We start from the raw sequence: 14254 nt of genomic DNA on the forward strand, positions 1-14254 counted from the left end.
TATATATATATATATATATATATATATATATATATAACACTCGCGCTCTGGCTTATATATATATATAACACTCGCGCTCTGGACTTACTTGCGTACGAGAGGTCTTCACCTATGCGGTAGTGGAGGAGAGACGAAGAGAAGATAGAGTTCGGACAGATAGACACATATAGAGAGAGTTAGTTAAAGAGCCTCATCTTGCGAATCTCGGTGTTGGTTCTGTCATGAACCCGCGCGTGTATGTATGGTGCGTGTCAAAAATCATTACTTGTCTTTTTACACCGTGTGTACGCGTGTCACCGTGTACATATGTGTGTGTGTACTTGACACGATTGCTGACAATGCGTGCCTCATCGTGTGAACCGAATGAGTCTCGTGAGATGAGCGTGTGTGTATTTATGCGTGGCTCGAAATGAGCGATGCGAGTGACAGTGTGGAGATTATTACTCGGTACCCCGATAATCCTGTGCGTTACTTCTTTTACGCGCGCATCGCTCACGTGTAATTCCGTGGTGTTTGAACATCATGAGGACCGAGGCTTGCGAAATCGGCGATCTGCTTCCGAATGGGAAGAAAGATAGAACAAGAGAGAAAGATAGAAAGTGTGAAAGAGAGAGAGAGAGAGAGAGAGAGAGAGAGAGAGAGAGAGAGAGAGAGAGAGAGAAAACGGTATAGCAATTGGAGTAACGGGTGTCAATGATGGTTCATCAGCGTGTTCATCGATATTTGCACCGGTAGCAAATTTTCCGCGCGAGGCTGCTCCGATAGCCAAACAATTTTTTTTTACGACGCGGAACACTCGTGACACGCGCGACAATTGCCGTCAATCGCGGGGGATAACGTTCATCTGACCGTAATAGAGCGAATAGTCGGTCGCGTCGGTTGGCGATGTAACGTCGACATGCGCGTACTCACGTACGGTTCAAAGAGTGCACTGCGAGCTTTCGGAAGACGCACTCCATATCTAACGCACGGCAACACTCATGACTGTCACGGGACATTTGCTATGACGTTGAAAATATTGGAGGGGTACACCGGATTAGGTCGGCGACGTTTTACACGAAAATCCTTCGATATCAACGTTCGTTGTCTCTCTGCCACAGGACGGGTTATAAAGTTCCACGCATGAAGAGGGCTAATTCTAAAGTATTCGCTAAATTACACGTCGAGTTATGTTAGATATCGAACACCGATGCAAGGTCAATTGGAGGATTAATAAGTTTAAGGCAGTTACATTACGCGGGTTCTCAATTGAGTTAATTTCAATAATTCACTCACAACAATAACCATCAAATAACACAAACTTTCAGGAGAACTACATTCAAAAACGACACTGATAGTAGTAGTGTGTATAATCTCGGTTGCAAAAATAGTTAAGAACACCACACCAATAGGGACTCAAACACTAACGACGGTGTCTACGCTGGAACCATTTATCAATTCGAACGACAGATTAGCACAACGACATCGGTCTTTTTTCTTTCTTTTCTATTGGGATTTATCGCGGGAAAGATGTGGACTTAATGAGAATAGAATGATAATATTATGCAATTAGTGATAAAAATCTCTGTGGCGTGTCTCTCACACATACACACACCACACGCACACACACGTTGTGCTAGTCTTGTTTTACGGAAGATGTGTTTTTCTTTTCGTTCGGTGATTTTTGATTTACAATTTAGGAATCACGGAAAATTTATTGGTGAAATAGGCCTTGACGAGAGACGGAAATTTATCGTCGATTGGCGAGAAAAAAAGAGATAAATAACATAAGCAATCAGAATTTATCATCGACGTATCGTAAAAAATATATATGATTTGTTATACAAGTGTTTATACTGAGCCTTTATAACCGTCAAGACAAATATCCCAAGATATATTGGTTTTAATTGATATTTTCAGGTTAGAATTTTGAACAACGTACTTGTTAAAATAAGCGGTATAAAATTATACGAGAGACCGCTATAGACATGACCTTTGAGTCGAAGTTACTCAATAAAAAAATCCGATAACATTATAAATTTATACTGCGTCATCTTCATTATATTATAGTTGGAATTGTAATATTTTAATGTTTTAATATTATGCGAATCACCTTTTCGCCTAGAAATAACTATTTTATATAACAAATTCACTAGAGAAATATTTCATACATATGTTCATTTTTACATAAAAAAAAAAAAAAAAAAATATATATATATATATATATATATATTCTCCGAATCGTTAGTGAAATTGGAAAACGTCGCTTTTATTTAATATTCGGCGTATTATTGTTCACAGTTATGATTTTTTCAACGAGAACGCTAATGTTTCGAATTAAAGGCCATGTCGCAGACGGAGAAAATCATAATTTCTTTTCTTCTCTTGTCTTTTATCTCGTCTCGTTTAGCAAGAAATTTTGCCCCGTCCGACGAATTTACTCTTCGCGAATCTCCGTATTAGGATTAAGATAAAAAATGACACTTGGTACACAGTCTACACACGGGGGATACGTACTTGCTCTTCCAACCATCTGAACAGCTCGCACGCCTTTCCGGAATGTGGCCACTGCCCGAAGGGAGGAGAACCAGAGCTGTTAGTTGTCACACCAAAACAATGTCAACCTAGATGCGGGGGTCTCAACGGGTGTAGGGTTGGGGGCTAAATCCGTGGTCCCGATCGATATGTCACGTTTAGCACTCATTACACTAAGACTTATCTTTATCACAGATATCTAGACTATATTAAAAAATCGCTATTAGAGGCTTTCACGCGTATTTCTCTCGTTTCTTTTCTTTTCCTTGTATCTCTCGGTCGTATCTTTCGATCGAACTCGAGTTTCGCGATTGTTCGTGTTAACCAGTATGCACATTAATTGCATTCGATTGCTCGTGATTTGTATGTCATGCGTGCGTATTTAGTTCATACAGAAGCTCTCGTCATTGAAAGAAGCATTAGAAGTAACTTTCGGAGGGAAGATCTGGCAAGGCCGAGCGTCGCAGATTTCATATCTCACGAATATATCGCTGCTCTCTTGTGAAAGTGTCATCGTGGCTTACTGTAACGTGACCTTCGATGGAGAGATTTATTATTAACACACTGATGTTACAACCATTAAATAATTTACTTAGTGAGGATCGCAACACACAGAGATTGTACATCTGCGCTGTGCGGTTAAACCACGTATTCAGGAATACTTCGCATTGAAAAAGAAAGAAAAAAAAAAGAAAAAATAAAAGAGAGTGTGAGAGATACGCTTTCTCAAGATCGGTTGCAGTGTCGGCGTTATTGTTGTGATGTTGGTGAGTGGTGTCAAATATGCTTGATATGTGAAAGGGGAAATGGAGTATTTTTAGCTAATGTGTGTTCGATAAACCCTGGGCAACGATTATCATCGTCCCTGTAAGTTGTATAAGCTCATGGTACAAGCTTACCAAGTCTTTGGTGCTTTCGATTGCGTGCTGTATCCAATTAATCACTCGCGCACAACGACATTGAAAGTATATCACGGAGACGAAATTTCACGTGCACGAGCAGAAGATCAATATCATACTTAATAACGTATTCGGCCGTATAGATTTTTTCTTTAGCTATTAATAAAATACTGAATGTCGGAAAGAAGGAAGAAACAATAACACGTGGCACGTAACCATACTTCGAGCTTCTTGACAAATGTACTCGACGTGAAAACTTGTATACAAAATATGTGACAAGAGTTCTAAGAATATATGCGGCATCCTTTCAACTGAGTGCAAAAAAGTACTTGTAAATGCAGCATATTCGAACACTGGCGGAAAATTCTCAAACGACGGGCGTCTGTAACCACAATCTTGTCAACGAATACTTTGCAATTTGCAAATCGAATCAGGTAAAAAAATAATACCAAAGTTTACTGCATTAATTATGAAACTTGTTACGCAAATAGAGCAATAAGAAGACGTTTCTCGTGAAAGTTGATTTCCAAGAGGATTCTTTCGGCATACTTACATTTACGCATCGCGCCTACGAGTCGCAAGTAATTTCACGATGACTTTTCTTAGCAACTTTCACGAAAAACGTTCGATCTGTGCAAAAACAACGTAATAAATATATATACAAGGCGACCCAAAGAGGGGAATATAATAGCATTCAACTTCGCTATGAACGCGAAAAAATGTCATATGTATACGTCGTATGTATGTATATACGAAATAAATGATATTGGGCAACCTTATATGTAAAGTGGCACCCCATTTCCAAACTGTCGCGCGATCGTTACGAATAACGAATAACGTAAGGAAGATATTCTAACAATAAGAAGGAACGCGTAATTGACAGGTGACAATTTGGAAAATTGGCGGCGCGGAGCAATGTAAATTATTAATAAAACTCCACGTAAGCACACTGAAACAACGGTTAAGAACAATCGTTAGCAAGCACCTGAAATACAGTATTGTACGAGCGAAGCTCGTCGATTGGTGATACGTGGCAGCCATTTAACGTGAATACATCAAATGTATATATATATAATTTTTTTTTTATGTAATATATATGTACGGCTCGTGCAAGAATGCGTTTTCTGCGCGGAAGCGACCACTGTATTTGTGACGAACGAAGCTAAACGTTGCGCAATAGTTGATCGATTTGCGACGTTATGACCGTCCGCTCGTCCAACCGGCGTGCTTGTTATACTCGGCCTCGGCCCATGTGTCGAAGTAGAAGAAGCGGCCAACAATGTTAGTGCTACATAACGTAACAGTATGCTGCTTTTATTATAAAGGGCGATGCTCGATAACTCGCTCATGTTATCAGCCATCAGCTCTAGCGAAAAGCCCAACGATAAACAGTACGAATCGAGCGGATCCAAGTGGGGGAGGGGGGGGGGGGCAAAAANAGAGAGTATACGGGTAGTGTGGAGTAAGTGCACGTGGTAGTGAGTCTATTGTACGTTCGCTACACCACTTACACCATCTTACCTCGTTAAATATCAACTTGGTCAACCTGTCCGGCCGGAAACGGTCACATTTTCCGTGATATTTCGGATAAAGCAAATGTTAATACACGTGCTACATCGATCGACATTTTTTACGGCATGATTTTCCGACACGGAAAGTATACCGAGTCCGGCGGAGCACTTTTTTGTCAGGATGACGAACACGAATTAAGAGATCAACTCGTCTAAGAGATATCATCTTTTCGAAAAAGAGAGTAGCAATCGACATTTCACTAATTGAATATAATCGGGCATTTAATTCTCGTGTCCGTTCATGCTAGCAAATGCTCGCAGGAGCTGCGACAGGTGGATAGTGTGTGTACACAGGATATGAACGGGAAAAGGAAGCCGGAAGCAGGCATACCGTCGAGGTAACTGCTGTAGGCAGTGTTTCCCTTCACCATGCCGGTCTGCATCATCATCATCCCCACATCTGTAAAAATCCAGCGATCGACCCAGACACGGGTTTGTGAGTGTACAAGTTACGAATAAACGGACAAACGTATATACAAGATGGGTGGGGAAGGGAGAAAAACGTGAACGATCGACGCGTCTCTTTTAGTAACGTAGCTTCTGCGGAATTCGTACGTGCGCGCGAACAAATCATATTTACACGTGTCAGCGAATGGTAAAAATTCGACAAACAAAATTCGATTCGATTTTGCCATTTCAGGCAGACATCGACGAGGATGTAGCGCGGATGTTTTCGAGGGGGTAGCGCGCAAAAGGCTAGCCCGCGTCGTTCACGTACGAATTCGAGCACGGCATTAGTCGCACAAGTACGTACTTTCAATCACATAAATAAAGATACACTCGGTATACATAATCCAAGGTACGCAACGCTGTAAAGACGCCGGACAGAAAAGCTCGCTGATCTCGGACAATGTTACCTTCGGTTTTCCTCCCGCATTTTCGCCGGCGGATTCTTCGGAGGGGGGCAAAAGAAACACCTAAAATCGGATAGGATTAACCGTCCATCGCGCGAACGACATCGCGCCCGGTACTCGAGCGAGATAATCGAGTACGGGAACGCTGATTGCCCAGGGTTTAGGGTATTACCGTTTCTGTATATGGACGGACTGATCTGTGTGAGTCGGGGGTAAACTCGTGTGGATGTCGTGTACATGGGTGTGTACGAGTGTTCGCGGTATGTCGCGTGTGACATGGACGGAATTGTCGGCGGGCGAAGGCGACTCTCCGAGGTCTCTCCCCGAAGCGCCTGAGAGCGGCACGGGGTCTCTCTCGTCGTTCGAATGGGAATGCACCACCGGGGGCGATTCGAGAACGAGGAACGCTCGAGACAATGCGCGTTGAAGAGAAGACGGCTCGATCGGTCTCATCGATATCACAGCTAATTACACGTTGAGAGGGGAAAGAAGAGGTAGAGAATGAGAGAAGGGGTGAGACAGAGCTGGCACACGATCGAAGAAAGTAATTTCGGAAAAAATGGAGACAGCGAAAGAGAGAGAGAGAGAGAGAGTGATCGAGAGAAAGAAGCTGTCATTACCATTATGGCGTAAACGGGCCCGGGAGCTAGTTCATGCATGCAAGGCGAGCGAGAAGGGGGCACACACTAGTAGTGCAGGCTAATTTTCGTTCTCGGTCAGGTGGACATGCGCCAACTGACTGAATTATCAGGAATTACGTGTCGAGCCGGTACTTCATTTTTCACGTCATTTCACCTCGCGATCGGAGAATGGAGATTATTCTCGTCGAGACCGAACGATTTGATCGTATACTCAATGTTGCGTAACATGGAGCAACTCGATCCACTCGAGCCTGGGTCTGCAGCAAGTGTGTTTTACTTGAACCGTTGCAAACGCACACTCGCTCCTTTGTCTAGTGACCTTAATCATTGTCGTACGGAAAACATCGATATTATCACACGCGAATTTCTCTCGACACGCTTTCGAAAGAGAGACAGAGAGAGAGAGAGAGAGAGAGAGAGAACGGTGTGACGGTGAAAAACGAAGGAACACCCGATCGTAGGTATCGCCTTGGTGTCTTGCAACGGAGATCAAAGATGCAATCGTATCGTGATCATCATCGTCATTATCGTGATAATCATCATCTCGTACTCATCACATTGGCTTGTGTATGCAGGAAATTAGTCGGAGAAGTGTATGCATCAGTGGGATACAGAGAGATAAAATATATAGATAAAGAGAAAGAGAAATATATAGAAAGAAAGAAAGAAAGGGAGACAGAGAGGGACAGACAAAAAGAGATGAAAAGAGAAGGAGAAACGAGGAGGAGAAGAAGAAGAAGAAGAAAGAAAGAGAATAAACTCAGCAAAAGGACGGAAAATAGAGCGCGACAGTACAGTGCCAGAATAGTGGTAATATGTTAACGATGAAAATGGTCGTATGAGCGGCGAATTAATTGGTTTGATGTTCAGCGAGTGGGAAGGGCGGTTCAAGAGCCAGATCGTATATAAAAAGGGTAAAGAAGATAAAAGAGAACAAAAGTGTTAAGAGATAGTCACAGATGATAGTAAAGTATCAGACTTAACGAACGAGAGTGTGAGACGTTACCTAAGTCCCGGCCCCAGGAGCGCTGCTGCTGCCCCACTAGATCATATATCACAATAAGATGGTCACAACCATGTCACTTCGTTAATAGTCGCAAATATTATTGTTATCGCTCTCGATCGGGCAGAGGTTAAAACGGGCCGGCGGAAAGACCGAGGTGAGGAATCGGATAGTCGAGGGGGGATAAAAGAGAGCTTCCTGCGTGATCCGTTCGTATTTTTACGCGTAATTTCATGTTTTATACGTAAAAAACATTACGATGTTATAAATCTTGCGAGTCACAGCGACGGCTCCGTCGTTGGTAGACGAGGCGAAGAACGAGAGAGATGAGCCGCTCATGTGACTCGCAATGCTAACGATAGATCGAGCGCGTTCTATGTACATATGTATACAGTTTTATATATATATATATATATATATATATATATAAACATATGTATAAACCTCGGTATAGAGAAGTACAGGTGCCGCTTAGCAGAGAATTTGGCAAGAGTCGAGAAAAGGCTAAAAGAATCACTGGGTTAGAAAGACTTACAATTTTTGCACTTGCACTTCTTGATCAGAGTCTCGTCTTTAATATCCTCGTGGCATACTTTGCAATAGAACCACGCCCTGAAAAACGAGAGCAAAGAAGGGACATATTATTACATCGTACTCGTGTGGATGATTGCGATGAAAGGAGATCGCCTCAGGAGCGCCGATTCGACCGATAGAATTGAAAACGATGACAAACGTTAGACAATTCCGTAATTAGACACTTGGTCGTAATTACGGAAAGTGCTTGTGTACGATCAGTGGCGCAAATAACGACGGAACACCTCGATTCCAATCAAATGCGATCTCATTTCGGCAAGCAGTAAAAGCTCATTCGTGCAGCTAAATTAAAATAAAGCTGTATAAATGCGTCGAGCAAGATTGGGAACGAATGAGCCTCTACTCTCATTAAATGTTCGAGTAATATTCGATTACTGTGCTCTTACCGCTTCACTTCGTCAGCAGATTGAGCAATGAAGAATCCCTGAGTATTCGCAGCGATCTTGGCACCACGTGGGTTAATCGAGATTTTACTGTCGGAGCCTCCTTCGCCTTTTATCTCGATGGCCAGCAGTAAGAGCTTCAGTTTTGTGAAGCACAACCTACGACGAAGTCATGCGTAACATTCGCGAATTACCAGTCGAGCGTAACAAGCTAACGTTTCGCGCTTGCATACACTGCTCGTTTTTTTATACGATACATTCAGGATAACATTGTACGTGAGACAATGGCGATCAGCTACGAAAAGCGTTTAGAATTATTGCACAGACAAGATGTAGTTGAGATAATGAGTTGCGTACAAATATGAACATCTCCGAATGTTAGAAAAATCCCCACGGTAATGGTGGTTCATTGTACAGGGCTTTTCGGTATTATAACTGCAGAATTAATTAACCGGCGGATAGAACTTACAAGAGCAAACGGAAAGGTCACGATGAACGTAGCTTCACGAACGAATAATTTTTCAGGTATCGCCTTTCATTTCCAATTGTTCCTACCTGAAGTAAGAACAACGATTTCGTTATCGTCACGATGAAATATGCGACGGGAAAGTATATCCGGCGCTTTCGTCGCGAATATGCGAAGACAAGTCATGCGGAGTGTTCGGCCGCGATGTCTTCCGGATCGGCGAGAAAGAACAATACGATCGAGAAGGGTGCTTTTTGTTGCACGCATCGAACGAGTCTCGTTCCTTTCGATAGAGCGTGTTTACTAATCGCACCGTTCAGCGAGCATGTGCCGTACAATCTACTTCGGGGTGAGGGCGATGCGTAGACGGTTTCGCAGAATCAAGGGGGGGGGGGAATGCGGGCGCGTTACAATGTTCAGCTGACCTACCCTACAGCAGTACAACTGACTCTACTCAACAGTGCCGATCGATACAAACGTCAATATATCTTCCACTTCTAGCCGTAGCGACTTTGGGAACGGACCATTGGAAAGAGCTTGGACTATCCCGCTTCCGATGGATGGACACTCGTTCGTCGAGATTTTTTCGTTTGCTCTCCTCAAGAGTTGTATTGACCAGTTAGATCTTTATCTACAATTCCGAAATACCTTGTGCAAGAGACGACCAAGAGTACCGTGTGAATTGCATTGTATTACGCAAACTGCTGTCAATGTGATGAAATACTCGAAATCGCTACTCGAAGACAACTCAGTATCGTATATTTATATTGAGCGTTAACAATGAAACTTGAATTTAGAAAAAAAGGAAAGCTCATGTTTTTCGCATTAATTGGATGCATTGCTATAATAAAGATGTAATAATAAAACATATGTTCTATTAAAATTTTACATTCTTCTCGATATAGATGATCTGAGAATGCAAGTTTCATTGTTTCGTGCGACAAGTTATGTTAAACACAAATGAGGCATAAAGTATATTTTCATATTATATTTTGGTTCCACTTCTATAAAAAATATATAACAGAAAATGTGATATATTAGGTTGGTGCATATGAAATGTCGGATTCTTAAGTGATTGTATAAAACTGTATATCTTTCTTCAAAAGCTGTTTATTCAATCAAAGTATGCTCCATTCGCTTCAATACACTTCTCCCAACGAGATTTTAAAGCGTAGATGCCTGTCTTAAAAAAATTTTGGTCTTTAGAATTAATAAACTCTGATATCGAGTTTTTTAGACTGTCTTCATTTTCATGGTGTTTGCCTCTTAAAAACAGCTCTAAATGCTTGAAAAAATGAAAATCGGTCGGCGAGAGATCCGGTGAATATGGTGGATGCTGCAAAACTTCATATTCCAGTTCGTTCAGTTTCGCAATTGTTTTGTGCGATGTGTGCGGCCGAGCGTTGTCATGGAGCAGTAGCGGGCCATGCCGATTCACAAGCGATGGGAGTACAATTTGGTGTCTCAATATCGTTGTATGGTCAACTTTCATCCTGATAGCAAGTTCCCTCGTGGATACGGCTGGATCCGCTTCCACTAGAGCCTTCAGGTCATCATTATTCACAGACGTTTTGGGTCTTCCGCGCGGCTCATTTTGCAGTGAAAAATCGCCAGTCCGAAATTTTTCGAACCAACGCTGCACTTTCCGATTGTTAACCGTATTCTCCCCAAACGCTTGGTTTATGTTGCGTGCAGCTTTTGCAGCACTATTACCAAGTTTGTACTCATATAAGAAAATGACGCGAATGTCGGCAGAATTCATATCGGTAATAAACTCAAAAGAAATAAAAAAGGGAAGACCTTCGAGAAAACCTATTTTGTTGAAATGAGTCTCTGGCAATGGACAATACGAGTATGAATGAGGTTATGCCAAATACAAAAGTATAACGAAAACAGGGAGGAAAACGTCCGCATGTAAAGAGAATGCGACATTTCATACGCACCAACCTAATACAATTGAATGAAAGGTAACGGCGTTAAATTTCTTAAAAGTTCCGCACAAATTTAATGATTCATATAATATGGAAATTGCAAAGAAAATAATATATAAAAATATGACAGAAAACCTTTATTTTTGCATTCAATATTAGTTTACTACACACTTTATGCTCCTCGTTTGAAACTATTCGCAGATAATGTGTATTACATAATAAGATGTGTATACATCCACAGCGTAACGGGACATTGATTATCACCAATACAGAACGAATTTTGTGTGCGTTGCAAATTTAACACAACGATGATTTAAAGGCAAAATTGAAGCTTATTCGCGTTTGATTGTATCAATGCTCCGTTATACCACCTCGGCGACAACAGAAAAATCATGCAAGCGTACGCATATTAAGAGAGAGAGAGAGAGAGAGAGAGAGAGAGAGTGTGATGAATTAAACACAAGCTATCGTGCAGGAGAGTAAACACGTAAACAATCATTACTTATCTAATGATACGAGTCGAAACATGCCAAGAGATCGAAAGTTTCTCTATCGCTTTCTAGACTATTATGCTCCAAGTTCCTAATCTACTTCAAAGTTCCAGAAGGCATTCGGGAAGTTCCGCACGTCCGTAAAAGGATCCGAAACGGATCGACTAACGTTTTACAAGCGTTTTATATGTACGACCGTATACACAGATATCATACGGCGTAAAGATAGTAAAGATATTTCTATGGTGTTCATTGTGAAAGAAGATCGTTTCTTACAAGAATAGATAGATCTCTCACACACGCAAACCAAATGGTGACAATAATCCAAGTGTGCGCATAAATGAAAAAAGAAAATTTCGGAGAAATCGCGAGAAACTCTTTTCTGCCTTGCGAGTGACAACGCGAGACACTCAGATTTTTATACACTGGCTGCGACGTCGCTGACAAACCGCGCCAATTTTTCACCTCGGTGAAATTCCTCCCTTTCGTTTTATTCTTTTTGGCTGATGTTTCTTAACATTTAATTTGAAACATTTAAATAACTTAAGAGCTATTGAGAATTTCGAGACCATTTTTATATCCTTTCTTAATATTTTGTTATAGATAAAAGAAATTGTTTAACAATTTCGAACCTAGTGCCGAAAAATCAGTGACGCGATCGAATAGGTAGGCGAATACGGTGCAATTCAGACGGTTGAAAAAGGCTATCGATAAAATTACGGCGCAATTACTTCGTCCTTATAAATTTCGTAGTTTTCTTGCATGTAAAATATTTATATTAAATAGTCTTTGGTAATATATTCCATACTGTTGATTCACTGTGCCGGATAATATATATTTTTTTATTAAACTGTACCGTAAATATTTCTAGCATTATTCAAAGTTACTTTTGTAATATTTTCACTACAAAGACCCGTGCGATGCAGGAGGTAGACGACAATTTTCCCTTTCTAGATATATTTCCTAGCAGTGTGTCGGGCAGTATATAAAATACCTTTCCGCATGGAGTATACTTTCCATGTAATCTCCTGAAATGCAATATTTCGACTAACTTTTATCGTGCGCGTTCCAGTATCAACGAGCAGTTTTCCACGGAATACATTAGTATTCACGGGGAGCGGCACGTTACCACGCTTTAGTTACCGCCGGTGGCTTTCGCGAGAACGATTAAAGTCCGTTAACGAACGCAGCGTAACTAATTACATAAATTTCACGATCCGACTAACAGCCACACGATCGAATATCACCCGTACTACACACTTTTCCGATAACCTGTATATGTGTTACGAATAATATAAGTTTTCACATACTTTTACACGGTAAAGAGCAGCAGGCATGCGTGTACAAAGAACGCGCATTGGTTAAAAGAATATTAGAACGCTACATCTAAGAACACACACCATGACAAGGAGGATCGCCGACAATGAGACAAAAACCCTTGCCCGTGGCGCATTACTTGAAAGTAAAATTGCCCCCTCCAAAAAAAAAGGAAAGAAAAAACAACGGCAGGACTTCCCCGTCCTTTTCCCCGAGTTCCTCCCGACGGAATCAAGAGTCCCGCGTTTCTTTCTCAATTTCGTTTCGCCGTAAAAAAGGAAAACAAACTGTGATGTTGTCGAAGCGGGATGCACGATTTGTCAAGGCGAATGCGGATTTCGCAACGCCGATATTCGCGTCTGATCGCGACTAAAAGTTAAAACGACCGTCGGTCACGTTACACTGCGACACGATATTCTGTGCGATTTGAGATTAAAACATCCAAGGCCGACGATAAGCCAGTCATACCCGTGGCATTTAAACCACGCGGTGCAAGGCCTTGAAATGACTTTCAGCAATTTAACGCATTTTTTCCACCGTTCTGACTATCTTAAATGCTACTTGTAATATTCCTGTTACTACAACGATAAGAACAGAATTCGCGGACCGACCAACTTTGGAATCGAGGAGAAACGAAGGAAAAATATGAAACGTATAGCTCCCATCGAGAAACATTCCTTTCGTAAATTTCATTGTTTCACTCACAGTTCGGATATGTCGAGAACGCTCGATGAAAATATTCTCGAACACGCAGCGGGTCGCAAGGTAAACGAAAGGTTCCAATCTCGATATCAATTGTTCGGCGCGGCAGTGGTCGTCGTTCGGACGCGCGCGGTCGTCACGCCGTTCCCGATAGAACATTTTCGAAATCGCGGCACGGGTGCGCGTGTTTCCAGCAATTTCCGACCCGGAGTCGGCTGTTTGAAACACTTTCGTTTCCGCGAGTCGATTCCCCCGTTGCCAATCAAGCGTCCCAATTATACCGAGCACGATCGAACTCGATTTTCAACGGCCCGACTGCAGCGAAGTCCGCATTCATCCGTGTCCCTCTACTTTAATTCTACGCAATTCACAGAGGTCTGTGCAGAATCTCGAGCAAAGGTCGTAAACAAAAGGTCCAAAATGATCGGAAAAAACGGCCGAAAAAGACGGAACGAAAAAATAGAATGGACGGGTGGGAGGGGGTGAGAGGGGGGAACAAAATTCGTACAGCTCAAAACTGGACTACTCTACGCAAAATCCAAACAAAAGGATAGACAAAGACGAATATAGTAGAGACTAGTAAAGAAAATCGCTCAAGGGCTAAAATAGACCGAGGTGAAGGGCGATATATATATACGTTCTCGTGTACAGATATGTATGTAAGATATATGTATGTACGGCAACTCGGGATATTTCAGTGTGTCCAGATAACTCGTGAATCCAAGATAAGGCAAAGAGATAAATAGAGAGAGAGAGAGAGAGAGAGAGAGAGAGAGAGAGAGAGAAATTCGTGACCGAGTGTATCGATAATATATATATAAATACATATATATATATATCTCCGTATGTATCTCGCTCCTTCTTCGTATTATATGTGATGGTTCGTAT

The 14254-nt window shown here is 41.8% G+C and overlaps 1 protein-coding gene across 43 annotated transcripts in view; it reads right to left on the minus strand.

Annotated features, from left to right (window-relative positions):
* LOC106751765 (calcium-activated potassium channel slowpoke) overlaps positions 1 to 14254 on the minus strand; it is a 96015-nt gene that overhangs the window by 16563 nt on the left and 65198 nt on the right. For 14 of the 43 annotated variants that reach the window (XM_014632825.1, XM_014632826.1, XM_014632864.1 and 11 more), the window contains 6 exons: positions 8463 to 8618; positions 8018 to 8094; positions 7486 to 7521; positions 5316 to 5384; positions 2497 to 2547; positions 89 to 109 (listed from right to left, as the gene is read on the minus strand). In XM_014632825.1, coding sequence (XP_014488311.1) covers positions 89 to 109; positions 2497 to 2547; positions 5316 to 5384; positions 7486 to 7521; positions 8018 to 8094; positions 8463 to 8618 — 410 coding nt within the window. The remainder of the gene's footprint in view (positions 1 to 88; positions 110 to 2496; positions 2548 to 5315; positions 5385 to 7485; positions 7522 to 8017; positions 8095 to 8462; positions 8619 to 14254) is intronic. The other 29 variants (XM_014632857.1, XM_014632846.1, XM_014632861.1 and 26 more) reach the window with 10 other exon arrangements.

Source organism: Dinoponera quadriceps, unplaced genomic scaffold (genome assembly GCF_001313825.1).
Source record: "Dinoponera quadriceps isolate SergipeBrazil2010 unplaced genomic scaffold, ASM131382v1 scaffold179, whole genome shotgun sequence".
Lineage (NCBI taxonomy): Eukaryota > Metazoa > Arthropoda > Insecta > Hymenoptera > Formicidae > Dinoponera > Dinoponera quadriceps.